Source organism: Camponotus vicinus, unplaced genomic scaffold (assembly GCF_025532165.1).
Source record: "Camponotus vicinus isolate PSW18456_S1 unplaced genomic scaffold, iyCamVici1.0 SCAF_1, whole genome shotgun sequence".
In the NCBI taxonomy this organism is placed as follows: Eukaryota; Metazoa; Arthropoda; class Insecta; order Hymenoptera; family Formicidae; genus Camponotus; species Camponotus vicinus.
Window position 1 is genome coordinate 23,926,149 of NW_028141945.1, and position 24,797 is coordinate 23,950,945.

Here is a 24,797-nt window from a genome sequence, read left to right on the forward strand (position 1 = left end):
TCTAGCTTAACGATGCGCCTTATCAGTGTTGAAAAGCTGAGCGAAATTCAGAGTGACGCTACACGTATCAGGAATATATGTATACTGGCACATGTGGATCATGGAAAAACAACCCTGGCAGACTCTCTCGTCGCAAGTAACGGCATCATCTCCAACAAATTGGCTGGCAAGCTCCGATATTTGGACAGTAGACTGGATGAGCAGATACGTGGAATCACGATGAAATCCAGCTCCATAATGCTGTGTCACGTACACAATGAAATGGATCATGTAATAAATCTAATCGACTCTCCGGGACACGTAGATTTTTCCTTTGAAGTTTCAACGGCGGTTCGACTTTCCGATGGAGCTTTTATCGTGGTTGATGTAGTCGAAGGTGTATGTCCTCAGACACGTAGCGCCTTATCTATATCCTATGTCGAGGGTCTAAAGCCTATTTTAGTACTTAATAAAATCGACAGACTGATTATAGAAATGAAATTGACGCCATTAGATGCCTATGTTCGTTTGACGCAAGTTTTAGAGCAAGTAAACGCCATTATGGGTGAGTTATTTGCGAGCGATCTTATGGAACGTGAAGAACGAGAGGAAACAGTAACTGTTACGTCAAACAAGGTAAACGAAAGAGATTTGGCTGATTGGCAATCGGTGCTAGAAGAGATTGATGATTCAAATTTATATTTTTCTCCAGAACAAGGAAATGTCCTTTTTGCTAGTGCAATTGATGGCTGGGGATTTGGTATAAAGGAATTTGCTAAAATTTATTCTAACAAGTTGGGATTCAGCGAGAAAATTCTGCGTAAAACGCTATGGGGAGATTTTTATATAAATAACAAAACAAAACGTATCATGAAAGGAGCTCAAGAGAAGGCGAAGAAGCCGCTTTTCGTACAACTTATTTTGGATAATATCTGGGTGCTATACGAGAACATAGTGATACGAAAAGACAAAGATAAATTGTCAACTATGGCTCAGAAGTTAAATATCAAATTGACAACGCGAGACTTGAGACATACGGATCCGAAAGCGCAATTACAAGCCGTTTGCTCGCAGTGGCTTCCTCTAGCACAGACTTGTCTCGATATGGTATGCGAGAAGGTGCCAGCACCAAATAAATTAACCGATGAGAAAATTGAACGATTGATAAGTGGAAATAACGACTTCTCTACTTTACCTCTTGAAACACAGCGACTCAAAACAGCATTCTTATTGTGCGATCCATCTCCGGATGTACCAGTTATTGTATTTGTATCGAAAATGTTTCTAGTGGAAAGAGACATGTTACCTGAGAATAGACCGAAATCTTTAACATCAGAAGAATTGGCACAAAGAAGAGAGATTGTTCGACAGAAACATGCCGAACAACTGGAACGAAAAACTGTTACCGAGAATCATGAAGAAAATACGTACAATTCGGTTGTCTCTAAGAATGAGGAGGTCTTTATGAAAGAGGAGGATATCACTGATGATAAGTCGGACGACGCATTAATAGCTTTCGCTAGAGTATATTCGGGAACCATCAAGATTGGAGACGAGGTGTTTGTCTTAGGACCGAAACATAATCCCAGTGTTGCCCTGGAACGCGAGAAGGCGGGCGAGCAAGTGGATTCGTCGCTTGTGCTCAAGGATTTGAAACCTGGGATACATATCACAAAGGTGACTGTAAGTAAATTGTACATTCTCATGGGAAGAGAGCTCGAAGCTGTGAGCAAAATTCCAGCAGGTAATGTCTTCGGAATCGGCGGCCTCGAAGAGCATGTACTAAAGACCGCGACACTTTCCACGACGATCGCTTGTCCTTCCTTTACGGAATTAACTTCTCTCGCGGTTCCCATTTTACGAGTAGCTCTTGAGCCGAAGCATCCGAATGACTTGCCCAAGCTTATCAGCGGCTTAAAATTATTGAATCAGGCAGATGCCTGCGCCATCGTTCACATGCAAGAGACTGGTGAGATTGTCCTGAGCACTGCCGGTGAGGTTCACTTGGAGAGATGTCTGGAAGATCTCAAATTGCGATACGCAAAAGTCGACATTAACGTGTCAGATCCAATCGTGCCATTCCGCGAAATTATAGTACCGCCTCCGAAACTCGACATGATGAACGAAGTGATCGAGAAGAAGATGGAGGAAGGAAGACTCGAAATTTGGACGTCGAATCGGCAGTGTTACTTCGAGATAGACGCGAAACCTCTTCCAGAAAACGTAACGAAATTGTTAGAAAAAAATACTAATTTGATAAAACTGTTGGATAGTTACTGCGATAGAGGTGTAGAGAAAAATGGAGAACACGAGAATATTTCTGGCGAGAGTCAACCTAGTGAGAGATTTATGTCCGATAAAAAGCAGAAGGAAGCGAAAATCTTCAAGAACGAATTGGAGGCAGCTTTTCTCGAGGCAGGATGGAAGGATAATATATTAGACAAAATATGGTCGTTTGGGCCTCGGAAATGTGGACTCAATATCCTGTTGAACGAAACCGATTATAAACAAAAAAAATATTGGGAGCAGCAAAACACAAACATCGATTCTCGAACGATGTAAGTATTCTTTAAAAATTAATGCAAAGATTTTTTTATTTTCATCGAAATGTGTGAATCTTTAAAATCGATATAATAAAAAAGCAATTTACTGCAATATACATATAATAAATGATATTTTGATGCTATAATGCATGAGAAAATATTCTTTTTAAATAAGCATGTTTGAACTACTTTCTTTACTTTGTTATTAAGATTTGTTTCAAATGATAATAACGTATTGTTTGCTATACAATTATTTCAGATATGAGAGCAGTATAGTCAATGGATTTCAGCTCGCTACTCTAGCTGGTCCCTTATGCGAGGAGCCTATGATGGGTGTTTGCTTTTTTTTAAAGAAGTGGGAAATTTTTGATACTCCACAAAGGTAAATATGCATCGATAATTTAAAATTATCGTATTAGTGATATCATTTTATATAAAAGTAAATGCCTTGAATTGATATCTGCAACTAAAATAAATATATCGTCATAAAAAGCAGATATTGCGATTGCATTCATTTTGAAAGATATGCAGTTATTATATATGTTTTTGTTAATGCATTTTATGTTGCGCTTTAAATGGTATGATAAAAGTAGTATTATTAAAATTAATGAAGTAAAGAATTCATATTTGATTGCATCGTTTGAGGATTTATAATGGACGTTATATTCGCATGGGTAAAATTTGCATAATGTTACAGCGATTCCAGTGGTCAAAGCCAAGGACATCTAGGCGGCCAATTAATGTCGGCATGTAAAGAAGCTTGTCGACGCATCTTTAGCCTGCGACATCCTCGATTGATGACGGCAGTGTACAGTTGCAGCGTTTTAGTCAACTCCGACGTTCTCGGTGAGTAACAATATGCAATATTATGCAATACATGAAAATGAAAAATGGAAAATTGCTCTCGTGTATGATTTTAGCACATTCGTATAATCTCATACCATTGAAAGCACATATTTCCAATTTTTTTTTTAAATCATGCAGAGCATAACAAACGGATTTGAAATCAGTTCATACTAATCAGTTTTTCTCTTATCTGTGAGAGGCAGATTATTTTCATAGTAAGTCAAGACAGTGAATGTTTTACTTGGTAATGTGAGAGAAAGAAAAAATGCATATAAATTTTGCATGTCAGAAATTCAGGTACCATATATTCCATATATTCCTATTTTTTTTTAATATTATGCGCCATTAGATAGCTCTTTACATTGTTACAAGAAGCAAAGCCATTCGTCTTCTTTATCGTATCGTTAATCAGTTTATCGGAGTTGTATATCGTGTATGATTAATCGTGACCATTCTCATATTACGAATCTCTTATGAACATAGAAATCATGAGTAATAAATACAATGAATAATTAAGTGAAGATGATAATACAAATACATATTCATCTTATCTTATCTACCAATCCTTGCGCGGGCGCACTGGTGATTATGTGTATTTGTAAAATTTTTAATTTAATTAATTTATAAAATTGATTTTTTTATATTTTACCTCTTGTTATCATCAAATCTTGCCCACAAAGGCGCAAATCATATTTAACAAATATTTAACGAGAAATTACAAAATACACATAATGGGATTAATAAATAATTAGTATGAATTGCTTGCGTTATTTTTTGCGCCCGTTCAAGACTTAAGGGAGCGTGAGAGTACTAAGAGGGAATTAGAAAGGGAATTCGAGCGAAAGATGGCTCGAGGAATTATAAATATAGCGTTATTAATAATTAACGTGTAAATTCGTCGATGGCAGAATATGGGACGGATCGTTGCGTCGCGCTTGCTACTCCCATAGAGACGGCGTTGCCATCAGCTGTCGCACCTTGTGCCAAGGAAAACGTGGTTTCTCTTCGTCTTGTACGTGATCTAATGACAGATTGAAATTATATCAGTCGCAAAATTCATATTTCAGGCACCTCAAAGTATAATATATAGGTGTAACGTTTAGAACGCATACTTGAGAGGCTGCGCGAATATCGCAGCGGTCGTCCTCTTCTGTTCCCCTGCACGCACATCATCCCGTATACTCGAATACCCGGGACACTAGCATAGGTCGGTTGATCGTGACTCATAGGTCCTTCTACAAAGGAATGTAAAATATAAAAGCATAAAAAATGATATTAGCAGCTTTTACACTTCTTCATTTTTAAAAAAGCTTGCCAACTTCCATTTTTATTATAAAAAAATTTTATAGCTATTTCCATTTCTCATTTCCATTATAATGCAATCATATACAGGGTGACTCATTTTAACTTAGGCAGCCAAATAACTCGAAAAATAAGCAAGATAGAGAAAAATGTTTTAGACAAAAGTTGTATGGTTTCGAGGGGGCCATAAGATGGTATCATTGGTTTGACCTTGAAGAGTCATTTGAAGGTCACGTGAAGGTCACTTCAATTTTTTTAAATGGAATACCCTATATATTTTTGTACATTCTTGTAGCTTATTTCGAGAGCTTTCCAAAACACTATAATTAAGTACCTTTCCGTTAAGTACTTTTTGAGTTATGATGCTTGAAATAATTTCTTAATTTTACATAAACCGTAAAATATCTTGTAAAATATTCATTTTTCGATTATCTTACCTTAATACTTTTATGTACAAAATAATGAGAGGAATCAATTGGTGTAAAGAAAACACATAGTTGTTTTTAAGAAAAAATATGGAATTGTTAATTGCAAATTACATATTTTTTCTTCGAAACAACTATGTGTTTTCTTTACACCAATTGATTCCTCTCATTATTTTGTACATAAAACTATTAAGGTAAGGTAATCGAAAAATGAATATTTTACAAGATATTTTACGGTTTATGTAAAATTAAGAAATTATTTCAAGCCTCATAACTCAAAAAGTACTTAACGAAAATGTACTTAATTATAGTGTTTTGGAAAGCTCTCGAGATGAGCTACAAGAATGTACAAAAATATATAGGATGTTCCATTTAAAAAAATTGAAGTGACCTTCACGTGACCTTCAAATGACTCTTCAAGGTCAAACCAATGATACCATCTTATGGCCCCCTCGAAACCATACAACTTTTGTCTAAAACATTTTTCTCTATCTTGCTTATTTTTCGAGTTATTTGGCTGCCTAAGTTAAAATGGGTCACCCTGTATTTCATTGGAATTTTTGTAATAATTTGCGAACATTTAAGAAAGACTTCCTCTCTCTCATTCTTTATATCATTTTAAATTATAATTTTTAAAAAATAAAATATATAAATAGGAGAAAAAATAAAAATTAACGAAATTTATCTATAAATATTATTAATATATAATTATTTAATTATTAATAAATATTATTTATCATAAGTTAATTATTAAATATTTAATAAACATTTAATATTTATATATTAATATAATTTTATTATTAACTATTAATAAAGTAAATTATTAATATTCAAATAAATTAATTAAAACTTAAAAAAAATTGGAGAAATATAAATTAATAATAACATAAATTTAATTAAAATATAATTAATTAAATATATTATATAATTAATTATTATTAATTAAACACTTATTAATATATATTATTAATGATTAAAATAAATAATTATTAATAAATTTATTTATTTATTTATTTATATTACGTTCGAGTCGGTCAATTTTTAATTGTGAGACTCAATTGAACTTTCTTTAATATTTAAATTTTAAATTAATCAAGGAACGTTTCTCACTTACCGAGTATGTTTGTATCAGGACATCGGCATATCACGAGATAATGAGACTTTCCCGTACGCACATTCTGTAGCGCCAGTAGAGACCAGTCCCGCGACGCTCTGCACTCTCGCATCTCGGCAACCGGCTCGCACGTTTTTACCAAGGTCAAGGCCTGAAAAGAGTACGAACGCAATGAGCGCCGTCGTTTTACGAGTCTTTCTTAATCAGATGTACCGCGATTGCGTTACACATATATAATCCCGTTAGAAAATAAATATGCATTACGTAACGTTATAATGAACAAAGCAGCCAAGAATCGCGCTGAAAAATCAACGTGAGGACTTTGAGGGCAATCATTAAATACCGATTATTTCTCATAAAAATATCGCCAAGATCTTTCTTTATTTCAAGGTTGACATATGTTAGATTTTACGGTATGTTGTAGTAATAAAATTACAATGATATTGAAATTGCGCGGATAAAAGTCATGTACGTGAAAGCAAGCTCGAAAGTACGGGACTATCGTGTCGAATATTTAAACTCTTTTCTCGGGTGACTTCCGCGATGACTGCCTTTTCGAGCGAGGGATTCGTCGGTGTGCAAGTCACGGTTAATACACGAACGAAAGTGAACGAGTTTTTCTCGCGGCGAGAAACTCGCGTTTAAGATCATCCCAGCCGAGTCGGTCACACCGGGAATGGCGCTATACCTTGGACAGGTACCGTTTCCGTGACAGCTCGATGTCTTAAGTACTAGAATAAAACATTACAAACGCGGCAACTTTTACAGCTCTGACGGAAACCATCGCGTTTTCCTTGATCGCACGATTTCACGATTTTACTTGAAAGCATAGAAATTTGACAGCAATTCGCTAATGTCGCTTCATGAATTATGGTTCGAGTTATTTAAAACACGGAGAAATTATTAATAATATTGACATTTTATAAAATTATTTATAAATATATTAATTATTATATTATTATATATTAATTAATTATTATAATATTAATATTATTAATATTATAATAATTAATATTAATATTAATATAATTATACTATATGTTAATTTATATATTATATTAATATATTAATTTATCTATTATATTTATATATTAATTTATATATTAATTTATTTTATAAAATTATTTATCAGATCGCAAGTGATATCGTATCTGCTGCTCGTAATAAAAAATGGACAAAATTGTAGAGCAGCTGAGGAGGATATTTTCTTTCGATTTTCTCAGTCGTCCAAGAGTCGTTCGAAAATTTGTACTTACCTTGGTTCGAGGATCGGTCACCAGCTCGGTGGTGTGCAGGTCGTCGCTGTCCAAAGACGCGCTGCACGGATCCCGATATCTTCCAGGACAGGCGCACAGCGGTTGCGTGAAGTTTAATCTGACGTAAACGGCATTGCACACTTGCTGGACGGCGCACTCCGGCAGCAAATAGATGTGCTGATTGTGCGGGTAATAGTGATATTTGGTCGGTTTCGCGAGCGCCGCGCTGGCCCCCTCCGGCAGTCGTACCCCCGTCTGTAAAAAATAAAAAAAAGGACTTGCGTACTTTGGCAGCGTCATGCAATCACGTCGTAATAACACGTCGCGCGATTAAGCACGTCCGGATCGGATTTTTCGGAGCTACAGCAGATTACAGGGCTCCTTCTCTCTAAAAGGTATCGCGTTCTCTCGTCGATTGACACGACCGTTATCTTTGCGTTCGTTTAACCCGTTCGTATTTATAAGTTTGAATAAAGAATAAATGCGATCTCTCGAGATACTTTCTAAAAATAATTTCCTTTTAATAATAGATTCTCTCCGATCAATTTGGAGATGAATTTTTTTCTTAAAAGGCATCGATAACTTTCGAGTTATAAATCATTGGAAAGAAAGGCTTTTCACAAATTTGTTCGAAAAATTATATTCTTCAGTTAATTTCAAATTTTCTTAAATAGAATTTTAATGTTTGAGGTTTAGATAAGTTGATGGAATTGAAAACTTGCAAAATATGATGACCTTTTTCGATATTTTTATAAAAGAAATCAACTCTAAATTGATCAGAATCTATTATTAAAAGGATATCTCTCGTGATTTTGAAGCCATTCAAGGAAGATTTAGTCCGATTATAAAAATGCTCTCATTTCGATGATGTCATTTCATTCGAATCAAACCAGTTACTGTAGCATGATTCTGCGGTAAACGAGATTATGTTGTATACCTCATTAGCAATGTTTCCGTGTTACATAGGCGATTATGCGGCATCTTTTCACTTTTGTAATTCACACTTTCCTTTTACTGCTTCACGAGCGAATTGAGAAATATATCAATTAAAAGAGACGGGACTTTAACTTCCATTCTAATATCGATCCAATTTCGCGAAATGTCAAAAATTATTCAAAGAAAGCACGTATATTGTCAAAGAACTAAACGTCAATATTCGATACATCGTAAAGATCTTTAAAAGAAATAACGAGAGAAATATTGCCAAGCATAAAATGTAAAATAACTTACAAAGTGGCAAATCAGTTTCTCGTGATATAGATGTTCGATATCTATTTCGGGAGGATGCTGTAGGTATCGATCGCGTGATGGAAATTGTTAGCGGAGAAAGGAAGCAAGTTACGGAGAGGAATAAGACGGGGCAAAAAAGAAAACGGACGGAATGCTCGGAGTGAGAGAAAAGAGAGGCAATAAAGCCGGAGCAGACAGGCGGAGGCAAAACGCTTGGCAAATCGATGGGGATACAGGATGGTTCGTACGGATATCCATCGTCGGTCAACTTCCTGGAACGTGAGACTATGCTTGGAGAAGCGATAGCCTTCCTCGCCTTCGCCTGGTCCCGCTTTTTCTCTACGGGATATCGTTTATCTCATTTACCGCACTCGAGTCGCAATCATCTCCCTAGATCTTGCCTTAAAAAAGCTTCAGGTCCAGAAGAAAACGACGATACAAATAGTTTTGCTCAAGTATCATGGGTTTTACTACTTAAGGCTTTCTCTTTAAGAGTTAACATTAATATTATTCTCAAAAATTATTAAATATAGGTTGAAATTAAAATTGCAAATTTGAAATATTTAAAGAAGAGAGTTTAACTATCTCTTGCCTTTTAAAAATATGTAAAGAAGTTTGCGCTCGCGAGAGGGTGAAAACGCAAGGAACTGTCAATTGGCGTGATTTCAGAAATTTTTACGAAGAAAGAATCAGGTACTCCTGGGAATCTTGATCTTGATTGCGGTTCTGCGATAAGTGATCGGTTGAATGAAGACAAAAATGAGGAAGGAACGGTTCGCGGAAGAAACCTGCTGACAAGATTCTGAAGCTCTCGACTTTTCAGAGAAGGATATCCGAAAAATGCATCGCACATTTCGAATTTCGCATTCAATAACTGTAAAGAAATTCGTTTCAATAAGGAATCCTCGGTTCACTTCGTGATCTTTGCCTATGTTTCTTTCGTTTCCGACCCTGTCAGCCGCGCGGATCGCAATCGGCCTCCGACTTTATATTTTCCAGACCATCTCCCGTTGGCCAGTGTCGAGTTGACTTGACCTCAGAGAGGCGTAAAACCGCCCGACTTCAAAAATAATGTCATCGCGTGCTATATAATACACCACACGTAGCTCGGGCTACAAAACGCTCGTTTATAAAGCGGTCGTTGACCGAAACGCGATCGCATTCCCTCGAGTTCTTCGGGGTCACTCTTTACGCCAGGTTTGCTCCGCGCGATTTCTTTGGAATTTTGCGATTTCTTTCTTTTCATCATCTCGCTCGTTCCGTCTTCGCACTTTGGTATCTACTTGTAGAAAAGTTCATTTGCGTTTGAAAATATAACGGTTTTGATAAGCAATGAGATGAGGAAGATAAGTCTGAGTAGCAAAGTCAGGTGAAATAACAGCGCCCGAAGATAGATGATATGATTAAAATTGCGGTAATTTAATGAACAAAAGAACATTTCCTTTCATAATTTACCGATGGCGTTATAGCTATTCAAGATAGTTGTCTATAAATTAATGATGCGAAAAAGGAAAATGCAAATATGAAAACATAATAAACATGTTGTTTAAACTGACGAAAAAGTTTCGTATAATAATAATAGAAAATAATCACGCCGTTAAAATAATATTCCAATAATATGCATATTTTTCTTTCATCCTTTGTATTTTATTGGTTCAATGTTCGCTTCTATTATCGTAGTAAGTAAAGCTTTGTCGACGAATCGCGGTAAATATCCGATTAAACCGGAACCGCTAATTGATTTGCCGTCTTTATTCCGCCTAAATACAGAGTATGTAAGAAGTAGACTCGTTCGCGAATTACTATCCATGGACAAATATATAACACAAAGTAGCACAGAGTGAATCGATTAAAGCTCGGTGATTAGGTCGTGGTAAATTATCCGTAGAAATACCGGCCTCTATCCTCTCATCGCCCCTCGTCCTTTTCTTCTTTTTCCTCCTCACCGCTCGTCTCTCATTTTCTTTTATTTTCCTTTGCATTTTCTTTTCGTCTCGACATCGTCACGTTCCACTACCGATATTAGCACCGGCTGATCCGTTTGCGTCACGACCGTGAACGCTCGCCCTCCTTTCGCCGTTTGTACATTCGTCGAGCCAATACATCTCAAGGTGCAAGGTGCATCGGCAATCCTCGCAATATCCTTCGGACTGCTTGTCTCGGCGAACGTGAAGGAAATCGATTTTCCGAGCAAAAATAATTGGTCGAAACGATCGATATTATAGTGCGAGGAATGATTTAGGATCGATTCAGGATGAATTCGCGTCATAATTTAATCCTTTATTTTTGCGCGAGAAGAATAAAGAAGAATTACGCACAGAAAAAAAGGACATTCTTGTTTTGAAAATATACTCCTGGACAAAATTAACGCATAATTTTTTTTCACTTTTTCTTTAAAAGCTGATAATTAAATTTTAACGAAAAATTTTAAAGAAAAAGTGAAAAAAATATGTGTTAATTTTGTCCAGGAGTACATATTTAGTTTTAACATGGAAATCTTGAAATGAGATTATATTGCGTTAATTAAAGAAAAATATAATTGCTTGAATAATCGCTTAATGAATATAATTGCTTGAATAATTGTCTAATATGAAGCCATTTTGTATAGTTCAATCAAGAAAAATATATTCTTATGATTTAAGATTTAATTTTCTTGAATGAAAAAGAAACAATGTTGGATAGAAAATAACATTTTAAATCAAAGATTATAATTTTCTTAAAGTAGAATTAAATAAATATATATTCTTGAGGTGACAATTACAATATTAAAATAAGACTATAACATTGTTGAAATTTAAAATTATTAAATTCTCCTAAGAAGATTATAAATTGTCGCGTATATACGAAAGAATGAACGCGTTAGTTTAAGTATACAAGTTTTGATGTGACACTTATTTTTTCTGTGCACATATACGTGTATATAAAAAAATTATTTTTGTATTTATATTTAAAAAAATTTTTAATAAAATTTGTGTGTGTAGAAAATTAAGTAAATCAATGAATAAAATTAAAAAAAAAATTATATATTTCTAATACTCTAATTCTACATTATTTACATGTCGCATTTTACATTATTTATGTTGAAAAAGATTCTCAATGAGGTTGTTACCGCAAAAGTGTCGAGAAATCTGGCTAGAATTAGGCTTGCAAATATGTCTCGAGGTATAAGATTGTGTGTAACCCGCGATGTTCGTAATTGAAGCATCGTCCATTTAAGAATTAGACGGTCGTTATCCGACGAGTCTAATTTCTGCGGTTGTAAGTCTCGGATATCGCGAGATTCGTCGTGACGAATCGTCGCGGATGCCGCGCGTTTCCGAGAGATTCTTACAATACAATTATTAACCTTAGTGGAAAAGAACCCAACGGTTCGTTTACCGTTGCGCTCTTTTCATAGTTGTTTTTGTTAGATTAAGCGACTGTGTGTGTAGAAACGCCATCGAGCATCTATCCAGGACTATTATTATTAGTCGCGCACGAAACGGAGACTATCATTGCTTCGATTGTCACATGGATGATATTACCTTATATTTCTTTATATTTGTTGAAGAATGGAAAGAGAGAGAGTAATACACGAATCTTTTGTAAGAATGTGCCACATTTCCGTCATCTATTTTGCTTGCTTTAATTGAACACATTCTTCTCTCTAACAAGATCCCTATATAATTATTTATTTCTATAATGAAATGTGTGAAAATAATAAATATCAAGTGTGTCGAATGTATAAGTTGTTTATTAATTAAGTTAGAAAAAGATCAGATATTTAATTCGATGAATAATTTTTCTGTCAATCAAAAATATACGTTTTTTATGTTGCAATAATATTGCGATTTTGGGATAAATTTTTTTCTGTAATTCATATTATTAGAATAATTATTTTGAATCGATATCATTAATTACTGTGAAAATTTTAGTTGCTGAAAAAAAATTCATAATTTTCTCAACTTATAGATCTCATTTGATTTTAATTACTTTACTCGGAAAAATAAAATAATGAAGAAGCATTGTATAATGAAGAAGGCAGAGCAAATCTAATATTGTTCCTGTTATTCTTCACGACTCGACTCGATCATCAGTCATTTAATTCGCGATAAATAATTTTTCTGTCAATCAAAAATATACGTTTTATATGTTGCAATAATATTGTCTATGCGATTTTGCGATAAATTTTTTTCTGCAATTGATATTATTACAATAATTATTCTGAATCGATATCATTAATTACTGTGAAAATTTTAATTGCTAAAAAAAATTCATAATTTTCTTATATAACTCATTTTAATTACGTTACTATCATCAGTCATTTACTTCGCGATGAATAATTTTTCTGTCAATCAAAAATACGTTTTTTATGTTGCAATAATATTGCGATTTTGGGATAAATTTTTTTCTGTAATTCATATTATTAGAATAATTATTTTGAATCGATATCATTAATTACTGTGAAAATTTTAGTTGCTGAAAAAAAATTCATAATTTTCTCAACTTATAGATCTCATTTGATTTTAATTACTTTACTCGGAAAAATAAAATAATGAAGAAGCATTGTATAATGAAGAAGGCAGAGCAAATCTAATATTGTTCCTGTTATTCTTCACGACTCGACTCGATCATCAGTCATTTAATTCGCGATAAATAATTTTTCTGTCAATCAAAAATATACGTTTTATATGTTGCAATAATATTGTCTATGCGATTTTGCGATAAATTTTTTTCTGCAATTGATATTATTACAATAATTATTCTGAATCGATATCATTAATTACTGTGAAAATTTTAATTGCTAAAAAAAAATTCATAATTTTCTTATATAACTCATTTTAATTACGTTACTATCATCAGTCATTTACTTCGCGATGAATAATTTTTCTGTCAATCAAAAATACGTTTTTTATGTTGCAATAATATTGCCTATTTTGCGATAAGTTTTTTCTGCAATTGATATAATAATAATTTTTCTGAATCGATATCATTAATTACTGTGAAAATTTTAGTTGCTAAAAAAATTTACAATTTTCTCAACTTATACATCTCATTTGATTTTAATTACTTTACACGGAAAAATAAAATAATGAAGAAGGCAAAACAAATGTAATATTACTCCTGTTATTCTTCACGACTCAACTCGATCAGTCATGGGATTATTAAAAATATACGTTTTTTTTATGTTGCAATAATATTGCTTATTGCGATTTTAGGACAAATTTTTTTCTCTAATTCGTATTATTAGAATAATTTTACTCTGAATCGATATCATTAATTATTGTGAAAATTTTAGTTGCTAAAAGAAATTCATAATTTTCTTATATATCTCATTTGATTTTAATTACGTTACTCGGAAAAATAAAATAATGAAGAAGGCAGAGCAAATGTAATATTGTTCCTGTTAGTCTTCGCGACTCGACTCGATCATCAGTCATGGGATTATAACTAATTTGCAATTATTCATTTCGTCATCGCACTCGGAAAATTGTGCTAGAGCAACGCTCCGTTACGCGCGTAACTCGGAAGCGCGCATAGCGAGGGCAAAATTCCTATTCGGGACCGTTAGTAAAGTTCTCTATTTCTATCTCGCTCGTACGCTAATGCGGCGCGAGCCGCCGTTGAAAGGCCGGTCGTAAGTATCGGGATATGCCTACAATACTCCGATGCGGAACAGTAAAAAGATCCAGCATCTCCGAGATGCCACCCATAAGATGGAAATTTACGATTTTATTGCGAGTTTTAAGCATCCGTTTAAAGCGAATCCGCGATCCAGGAAGGTAATAGATTCGTATTATATTTTATAGGAAGCGTTATTATTCTCGGATCTCTCTTATAACGGGTTCGACTATTTTTCTTTTTCAAACTAATTACGTATATATCGTCTAATATCGCTTTCCTAAGATCCACGAAAGTTAATAATGCGTGTTTTATATTTCGCAACATAATATTTTACGTAGAAACTTTTATCGCGCGTACAAGATGTTTCATCCTTGGCATTTTATACCGCTAGTCAAGGGTAACATCAACCAGGTGTTTGTCTTCGATAAAAGTTTCAGATTAAAGCAAGACACTCGGCTCTTTTTAACACGTGTTACTTCAATCATTTTTCATTAAGAAGAAAGTACGATAACAATAATAATAATTGCGAATAATGAAGTCACAAAAGAGGATTGTGTAACGGACGGAATCGCAATTGAGATTAAATCGCGGTAAATCAGAAATTTACGTCGAAGAATGTCCAGGTATATCGAAGAATTTATAACCGGACAGCACGTCCGAGATACGATTGTTACCTTTAGTTTAGACATGCGTGACTGATGCATACGTGTACATTGTAATAATGGTCTCTCTCTGACCAAGCATGCTTCCTTTTTACGATGCTATAAACGATCGAAGAGAATTGTTTTCGAAGAAATATACCGTAGAATTAGTAGCTTTGCATAAAAAAAATGCATATTGCGACTTCGCACGCCTCGCTTTTTCCCAACATCGTCTTAAAAAAAAAACTCGGTTTTTTTTATTACAGTCTTTCTCTTCTAGTGACGATATCCAATTCCCATACGCTAGAAATCGGTATTCGTCGCACGCGAACAATTCCCAGACGATTTTCCATTCGATATTGGAAGAATGGTGCGACTCGTATCACCTCCGCAAACCCATCATTACGGACCGAGTCCTTCCTCCTCCACGCGCACATTGTATGTTTATTTGTACCAGTTTACCGCAAAACCTTACCGCGTGCCAATTAAGTCGAAGTCTCAAATCGGCCGACATCGGTTAACTTTGTAATCGCGGTTCATAGGTACTTGCCCGTATTTTTCAGATCATAACTACCCGGGTAAAGGAAGCGAGTTCAATTAATCACGGGTAATTAAACCGTTAAATCGGTTAATCGAATTTTCTCTTCCTCTCTCTATCATATTATATCATAAGAGGAGAAATGTTGCGACTGGCGAACAGAAAAAAATTAATCAAATGGTAGTTGATTGAATTTACTTTTGATTAGAAGCGTATTTTGTTCTTGTTATTACTTTACAAAGAGATTCTTATTGGATTTTTTTCTTTAATAATAATAATATATATTTTAATATATATTTTTTTTAATAATAATGATATATATTTTTCTTTAATAATAATATATATTTTCTTTAATTCTAATAATATATTTTATTAATTTAATTAGATATATATTAAATAATATATATTTAAAAATATATATTTCATTAATTTCTAATACATTTTATTAATTTCTAATAATATATATTTTACGAAAATAAAATATATTCCGATGCGAGCAAAAAATCCAACACGATGCGTTGTAATGCATTTGTACAATTCGAGATAGCGTTTCTTTGCGCGATATATAATGGACGTCCTTTTTTACGCGACACAATCTCCGTTCTCTGTGTCTGCGCCAGATCCTTACGTCGCTTTGCGGCGAAGCAGTGTAACATAGATAGACAAATAATTCCATTACGCGAGATATTATGTATCCAATTTACGCATTTTGCCGTCATTCGTGCGGTTATTACAGATAAGTTAGAATAGTTAATCGTTATTAATGTGCCTCCCCGCTCCGTTATACGCGCCTAGCGTATTTACCGTATCCCGTGGAACGAAATCGCCCGCTTGTAATCAAGAGACGCGTTATATTCGCTTATTTGATCGCAAATGACTCAACGGTTTCATACACGATCGGCATATACCGCCGTTATCCCGACAAAACGAGAGGTAGAAAGAGAGAGGAAAATTGTGTCTTAAAATCAAGTGTGCGAATTAAAGCCAATTGCAGAAATTTCTACACAGAAACAAAATAAGTGTCAAATCAAAACTTATATACTTAAACTAACGCGTTCATTGTTTCGTATATACGCGACAATTTATAATCTTCTTAGAAGAATTTAATAATTTTAAATTTCAACAATATTATAGTCTTATTTTAATATTGTAATTGTCATCTCTAGAATATATAATTATTTAATTCTACTGTAAGAAAATTATAATCTTTGATAAAAATGTTATTTTCTATTCAACATTATTTCTTTTCCATTCAAGAAAATTAAATTTTAAATCATAAGAATATATTTTTCTCGATTGAACTGTATAAAATGGCTTCATTCAAGTAAGCAATTATTCAAGTAATTATATATTTCTTTAATTAACGCAACATAATTTCATTTCAAGATTTCCATGTTAAAACTAAATATATTTTCAAAACAAGAATGTACTTTTTTCTGTGCACAGAAGAAAAATAAGTGTCAAATCAAAACTTATACACTTAAACTAACGCGTTCATTGTTTCGTATATACGCAACAATTTATAATCTTCTTAGAAGAATTTAATAATTTTAAATTTCAACAATATTATAGTCTTATTTTAATATTGTAATTGTCACCTCAAGAATATATAATTATTTAATTCTACTTTAAGAAAATTATAATCTTTGATTTAAAAATGTTATTTTCTATCCAACATTATTTCTTTTCCATTCAAGAAAATTAAATCTTAAATCATAAGAATATATTTTTCTCGATTGAACTGTATAAAATGGTTTCATTCAAGTAAGCAATTATTCAAGCAATTATATTTTTCTTTAATTAATGCAATATAATCTCATTTCAAGATTTCCATGTTAAAATATATTTTTAAAACAAGAATTTCCTTTTTTTCTGTGTGCATTTGTATCGAACAAAAAGAAAGAAAATAATTTCTCCCTTCGGCTAGGAAAAGATTCGCCCAAGATGACCCGATTGCCTGATTGCCTCTTGCTTCATCGCGAACGAAGAGATGAAACGGTGTACACTCGATTAACTTGGATAATTATATGTACGTATCCCATGCGTTCAAGTATCGTATCGTATCGTACTCGTGCACACCGATTTACTTTCTCGTTTTTGCCATTTTGCACGTGCGCCCATCTACTCGTTCGCGACGCCGCTCGCAAAACAGCTCGTAGAACTGCATATTCTACATACGGAAGAGAGATACACACAAAGAGATGCACACGCTACTTTCTCGGTCGACCTATATGCGATTTTTTTCCTCAAACCCCATACGATCCTCCGTGTTGGCTGTATAACTCGAATCTGGGTGCCTTTCTATCTCGCATCATCGGGTACGCGCTTTTCTGCGCTCCTTTAAAGTAGGGGAAATGAATAGGAAGAGCGTGTACAGGGGAAAGAGATTTGGAATTCTTTTACTATAAGAGAAAAGAGGAAAAAGCGCCAAAAACTTCACTTAGTTTAGCAATTTACGTCGCGTCCAACATCTTTGGATCTAAATAATCTAAAATGTTAAATGTCTTATAGTCGTTTTTCAGTTTCTTATTTCTTTTCGATCTACTTGGAATCTAATTTGTAGGATCTAACATATTTGAGAAGGTGAGAGAAAAAGTGAGTATTTTTTATTAGATTGCACTGAGAAAAAATCTGGTTTGCATTAATTAGGAATCTAATAGATTCAATCAGTATGTCTGTTGGAAAATGGACGAATCAGAATTCCTTTAGGAATTACCAGATGAGTATAATTAACTCCTTCCTGTTAAATTTACTAAATTGTCTTGGTAATAATACTAAATTTACAACAAAAATTGCATCACTCTGTCGATGTTTAATTAATATAACAAGAAGTCTTATAGATCCAACTAGAAAATACTAACCAAATCTTTGTAGAAAAGTCTATTAAACGTTCTAGTTATAAAAAATCGAGTCTTATTATGATAACTAGAAATTCTGCTTGGTTTAACCAAAATGCCTTCTATCAGATACGTCTTGTTGATACAATTAAACGATTTTTCTCAGTGTGCATTTTCTCACACTGAGAAAAAAATCTGCATTAATTAGAAATCTAATAAATTCAATCAGTATGTCTGTTGGAAAATGGACGAATCAGAATTCCTTTAGGAATTACCAGATGAGTATGATTAATTTCTTCCTGTTAAATTTACTAAATTTTCTTGGTATAATGATACTAAATTTACAAAAAAAATGACATCGCTCTGTCCTGTTTAATTAATATAACAAGAAGTCTTATAGATCCAACTAGAAAATACCAAATCCTTGTAGAAAGGTCTATTAAACGTTCTAGTTATAAAAAAAATCGAGTCTTATTATGATAACTAGAAATTCTGCTTGGTTATGATAACTAGAAGTCTGCTTGGCCAAAATGCCTTCTATCAGATAGGTCTTGTTGATACAATCAAACGATTTTTCTCAGTATATAACTTAAAAGAGCAACTTTGAATAGCGAATTACGACAGATGTGGGACGATGAAAGTTATTACAATTTATTCTGTATGTTTCCGTGAAACGTGAATGAACAATAACGAGAACATTTCTACGTTGATTTTCACATCGATATTTTCTCGCGAGACCTCTCTACCTGTCTGTCTTCCGGATGACTTCCGATTTTCTTAGCGAAATTCACCAAGTCAAGTCGCGAATGACACGCTACTTCAATCTTTACGTTAAACCGTACAGAACGTTGACGTTTCGAAAATCATTGCGTCGCGCGTTTCGGTCTACATGCGGAACAAACGCGTTGTTTAAAGAGGAAACAAACATTCCCCCGCAGAATTTTGCGAAATTAGTACGTCGGCGCGAGATCTAATGTATAATTCAATCAGAACGCGATATCCTGTTGGCGGTGTCCCAAGTAATTACAAGCGGGAATCTATGCCGGGATAGTTGAAAACGGCGGTTTTCGAGGCAAAACCGAGTAACACGAGGCACACGACTCCAGTCCATAGACGGAACAGTCGAAGAGCCGGTCAGTCGGGATTAATGCACTTACCTCGCTGGTGTAATTTGTCGTCAGCTTGATTTGCGGTCTAATCTTGCCGGGCGACTCTCGTGTCTCCTTGGCCGACGTTAGAGGCACGGTGGTCGTGACATCGGTCACGACGGAGACTGCTGATTTTCTCAACGACAACACCGTGGCCGCGGTGTGCTGAGGCGTGGGCGAGATTATTCGCGGCGAAGTCTCGGTGAAGGCGGGACTCGAGGCTGCGTTCTGCGGGTCGAGGGATCCGGAGAGGCTCGCTGTCGATGATATCGACGAGGAGGTCGTCGTCGTCGTCGACGTCGTCGCGATCGACGTCGTCGGCGAGATCGCCGGCAGCTTGAGCATCGTCGTGGCGGATGTGATAGCCGCCGTCGTCGCGATCGACGATGGCGACGACGAGTGCAACGTCGTGTTCCTTATGGTGTAAGGAAGCGTCGCGTTGCTTACGATCGGTCTTGAGGCCACCGTCGTGGCGGTGGCGTTTTTCACGGATGCGATCGACGTGGTCTTTTTTCCCTTGATCGGGTCGTCGGGTCGACCACCCTTCGACGAGGCTGGCACGGCTGACGCTGTCATCAGCAGTGCGAGAAAAACGCAACATTGGATGGCCCGCATTCTCGACTCGATGTTACGAATAAATCGCTTCCGCTATTTTCGCTTTCCTTCGGAGAGTCACTCCTCTTATCGCAAGAGCAAACGAGGTTTGCTCACGCTCAGAACCTGCGAATAAGGAATCGTGTTAGTAATTCTGTACGTGTGGTAGGGCTAGTGTTTAGAAATTGTTTGTCCTATACCGTGTTTGGGAATGAAAAATATTTGAAGGGAAAACAGTACGTGATTTTTGCGCTTTTGCGCTTTCTTGTTTGCGCATGGACTCTCTCTGTGTATTGCATTACATTTTTATTTTTATTTTTATTCTTTTGCATTTAAAAAATCCGTCACTCTCGCTTTCCCGTGTCGAATGAGGGAAAGGATTATAGATCGCGTATCTTTGCGGTTTCCAGAGATTACGTGATGTGATAACATAAAACGTAACACATCTACCATTACGTGCTTATTATTCAAAGCAATACCAACAGGTGGCACTCTCTTTCTCTCGTAATTAATTATGCTGCACATGTGCAAAGTTTATATTTTACAAAATACGAGAAAAATGATTCATTTAATTCGAGAGAGGTGATAGTTTTATCGTGATGAAAATGTTGCAATCTAATTGTAATCGCGATATGATAGATTTACAAGAATCGTGTTCAGATTCCGTGATAGCTTTATCGTGATGAAAATGTTGCAATCTAATTGTAATCGCGATACGATAGATTTACAAGAATCGTGTTCAGATTCCGTGAAATGTATGCAAGATATTCCGCAATTATAGCATCTTTTTCTCACTTGTATTTCTTTGATGAATGCGATTGAGTCGATTATTTAGTCGATCTGCTTTGATAAATGCGAATTTATCGCGTGGCTTTTATTTTCAATTTCAAGTTCTCGAAATATTTGTGTCGACACGTAGGAATTAGAACGGACGAGGAAGTCTAGCGGGGGAGAAGGAGAGAAACGCGCATTCATTTTGCTCTTTCTGAATGTCCGCGCATTGGTCCATGGCGAGACCCGTTTCTTATCCGCTTCCCGACCTACGTATTTTCCTTTCACGTGCTCAATCCTGTCTTTTGCTGCAACAGTTATCGCACGTTTGCCATACGACACTCTGGTGAAATTGGGTCGTTCGGTATAAACCGCGCCGATACCGAAGCCGTTATCTCGTTGCATTTGCAAGGCCGTATCAAACTGCACGCACGCTTGGAGCATCATATGTTAGAGATTACGTATGTAAATGTAACTCGCGCTAAATATACGATACAGAAATATCTAACGGAAGTGAGAACGCGTCGAGGAATGAGATACGCATCGTTTCGACTGAGATAACTATTCGCGCAACGACGTGATAAACGATATTGATTAAATATGATCGATGAGCTTGAAAAGCGTAACACGTATTAATCAGGTTAATAGTAAATTTATTCAATTCCTCTATCGGGCGTTAATAAATCCGTAGAAATTTTTTATTACAGAGGCACCTCTGGATTGATTTCCACTGAAAATTATTTGCAGAAATTATTTGAAAATTTCTTCCGCATCTTTTGCTATTTCTCTTGCGTCACAAGGTGAACCGCACAAATGATGGAGAATTATTTTCCACGCTTAAGCCGCAAACGAAGCTCTTAAATGTCCTCGGCATCGAGTGTGATTACGCGAACAATATAGTAATTAGATTATTTTCTTAATGGAGGGCGGCGGAAGAAACGGCCCGAGAGGAGGCGAGCGGTGACATCAACGAGTGTCGGAGAATGAACGCAAAAGAGAGACGGCGGACGTACGTTTCCACGTGTCACGATAATGCAAGTCGCGAGAGAGAAAATTATTCGAAAATAAGCAAACGTTAATGTATTGTACAATGTTAGGATGATTATACTCAACAAATCATAAAGATATGGGAATATTATACTTTATTCTTTGCCTTTTGATCACACTGAGAAAGAAAAGTTGTCAACTTGACTAAACTATTTAACTAAATTATTATTTTTTTAATTGAAATATTTAATTATTTAAATTAAATAATACATATTAAATCTAACATGACATCTATTTAACTTGCTATTTAAATATTTTAATTAAAAAAATAATAATTTAGTTAAACGGTTTGGTCAAGTTAACAACTTTTTTTTCTCAGTGCAGGAATAAAAAAAATAGGCTCCTCTATAAGAATAATTATTCGTTTAGAATTAGGTTCACCTAACTCCTTAATTCTTGGTGATCAAACCTTTAATACCTTAGTAACTGGTCGTGCTTTTATTATAATTTTTTTCATAGCTATATTATTTTCATAGTTACCTTTTATAATTGGGGGTTTTGGAAATTTCCTTGTATCCTTAATATTAGGATCTCCTATAATATACATATTCGAAAGTTGTTACGTACTTAAAAGAGAAAAATCTCATTTTCCTTTATTTAATTAGCCATCTGATACGCGACATTGGACGAGCGGCGAATAATTTCACCGCTTAATATAAATATCGAGCGATGACTATATTAATTGTGAGAGTAAAGGGAATGTTTATGGGTCGATTCACGTGCGTTTGTTTCGGCAATTTGTCGGATTAACGAGACTGAAAGGAAAGCCGGCCGATTAATGCTGAATGTAAGTCCGAGAGGATCTCGTAAAGTCGTCTCCTTGCATTTTATGTCCGCACGAGTAACGTATTTCGCGCAATTGAAGATAATTGTTTCCGCGACCGGAAAACAAAGGGAAACAGACCCACGGCGATTCGCCGACGACGAATGTAACTGTCTAACGGGTCCTCGATTAAATTGGCTCGACATGTTATGGCCTTTTCCCTTGTCGTGGCTCATTCATGCAACGTTACATCATTCATCAAGCGAATGATTGTATCGAAAAAACGTGCCATATGTTCCGCTTTCTTCGAAATCGTTCAAAAGACCTACAATTAACTGATTTATTCTTAGAAGTGTAAAGTTGAAAGAGCAAACCGAGACTAAGAAATCAGTTTCTATCGCTAATGTAAAAGTAAAATGAGATTTCTTTCTCAAATAGTTTGTTCCGCAAAAGATAACGGCGATAACATCATCCGTTCATTCTAAAGAGTAAGGAACAATATTCGATATAAGAAGAAAAAGAAGAGGTACTTCGAGATACTCTGGTATTTGAAGTAAGACATTCAATGGAGGATACACCCACCGCCCCGATTCGCATCGATAGCGCCGGTAGTTGGACATGTTCCGTAGATTGTAACGGAAGTAAAGAAGGAATATTGCTTCTTCTGAAGAAATATGTGCCTAGTTCGCGGCGGAATTATCGACGTCGAATGAATATCGCTCGCAAATAGAGCAAATCGAAAAAAGATACATGTATCTCCTCTCTAGTTTTAATTGAATTAATTGGGATATATTTCACAATGTTGCGCGAATTTATATTGCATCGGTAGTAAATATATTTATAGAAATTATATCAGAGAATACTTAGCATAACCGCTAAGGTTGCAATCATCCTTTTATTAAAAAAGATAAAAAACCAATAGCAATTGTTTTACCGGAACGCAATAAATTGCACTAACAAACATTATAATAGTGACATAAAATAGTAATTAATATAATAATATACACTGAGAAAAAAAAGTTGTTAACTTGACCAAACTGTTTAACTAAATTATTATTTTTTTAATTGAAATATTTAAATATTTGTTATTTAAATATTTCAATTAAAAAATTAAATATTTATAATTATTAATTATAAATATTATTAATTATTATAAAAATTATATTTATAATTAAAGTTAAATATTTATGTCATGTTAGATTTAATATGTATTATTTAATTTAAATATAATATTTCAATTTAAAAAAATAATAATTTAGTTGAATGGTTTAGTTAAATTAACAACTTTTTTTCTTCAGTGTAAATAATATAATAATTAAATACATATTTTATTTAATATTCATACTTGTTAATTGTTATAGAAACTATAGAAAAATAACAAGAATATTAAAAATTTATATAGATATATGGTGAATTACATGTGTGCATGTTTTCAAAACCATGAGATTAATTTTCAATAATATCAAGTATAACAAGTCATCGTCTCATTTGCGTGCATATATTCATTAATATTTAAAACAAAAATGTTAGTTCATACCTTGTGCAGCGCGTAAGTAGACTGACTGACCCTCGACCTTGACTTTCGTCCTCGCTTCGCCTCGACTGCGACCTCGGTAGCGACCTCGACCGCGATCCCTGATAGGAAAAAAGGAAGTTGTACTCCACTCGCTGACAAGCCGGTAGACCAATCGGTTTTACAATCCAGCACCTGCTGTCTTTCGGTCGGTTTCCCCTCGAGAAGTTCTGCAGTTCGTTCTTGCACTATAACAATCGAATACGCGAGATATTCTGGCCCGAACCGACACCCAAGACCGCGTTGACAGTTCTAGCGTTGACAGTTCTGGCACCCGTGCGTTTAACCCTCTTCGCGTCCCTCGTTATTTCGAGAGCTGTGCCTGACTGCTGTCGTGAGTTTCTGCAGAGACTGCGTTAGATGAAGATGAAGGAAACTCGCGAGATGTGAGATTGTTTCGGGGTTTGCGCCCGACTGCGGCCTCGCGTAGGACGCTCCGTGCCTATGAGTCCCCGCTAGTCCCACTTACCAACCAACCAGAAACTGCTCGGGTACACTCGGGAATCCTAAGCTGTGCATCTCCACCAATCCACCTTCCACTTCTTCCTCCGCTTTGCGTCCTGCTCACTTTGTCTTCATCACGTAC

At 35.1% G+C, this 24,797-nt stretch overlaps 2 protein-coding genes across 3 annotated transcripts in view; one reads left to right on the forward strand and one right to left on the reverse strand.

The window, feature by feature from the left end:
- Nucleotides 1-24,797, forward strand: part of LOC145959775 (elongation factor-like GTPase 1) — a 44,057-nt gene that overhangs the window by 688 nt on the left and 18,572 nt on the right. The window contains exons 2-4 of the mRNA XM_083078924.1: nt 6-2,537; nt 2,782-2,904; nt 3,220-3,368. Coding sequence (XP_082935050.1) covers nt 13-2,537; nt 2,782-2,904; nt 3,220-3,368 — 2,797 coding nt within the window. The 5' untranslated portion in view covers nt 6-12. The remainder of the gene's footprint in view (nt 1-5; nt 2,538-2,781; nt 2,905-3,219; nt 3,369-24,797) is intronic.
- On the reverse strand, nt 3,633-24,685 carry Dsx-c73a (doublesex cognate 73A). Of its 2 annotated transcripts, XM_083078926.1 has the most exons (7): nt 24,347-24,685; nt 24,176-24,273; nt 19,473-20,183; nt 7,466-7,720; nt 6,210-6,360; nt 4,481-4,603; nt 3,633-4,389 (listed from the first exon to the last, which is right to left on the reverse strand). In XM_083078926.1, exons 3-7 carry the CDS (start codon nt 20,076-20,078, stop codon nt 4,307-4,309), a joined length of 1,218 nt encoding a protein of 405 aa, XP_082935052.1. In that variant the 5' UTR covers nt 20,079-20,183; nt 24,176-24,273; nt 24,347-24,685; the 3' UTR covers nt 3,633-4,306. The 2 variants fall into 2 exon arrangements, with proteins under 2 accessions (XP_082935052.1, XP_082935051.1); XM_083078925.1 differs by having other exon boundaries at nt 24,176-24,685.

Excerpts from the sequence above, each read along its gene's own strand:
- Dsx-c73a (XM_083078926.1), bottom strand. The coding sequence starts at position 20,078 with ATGCGGGCCATCCAATGTTGCGTTTTTCTCGCACTGCTGATGACAGCG. Across the intron at positions 6,361-7,465 it reads TGACCGATCCTCGAACCAAG|GCCTTGACCTTGGTAAAAAC; the intron begins GTAAGTACAAAT and ends TACTCTTTTCAG. Across the intron at positions 4,604-6,209 it reads TCCTGATACAAACATACTCG|AAGGACCTATGAGTCACGAT; the intron begins GTAAGTGAGAAA and ends ATTCCTTTGTAG.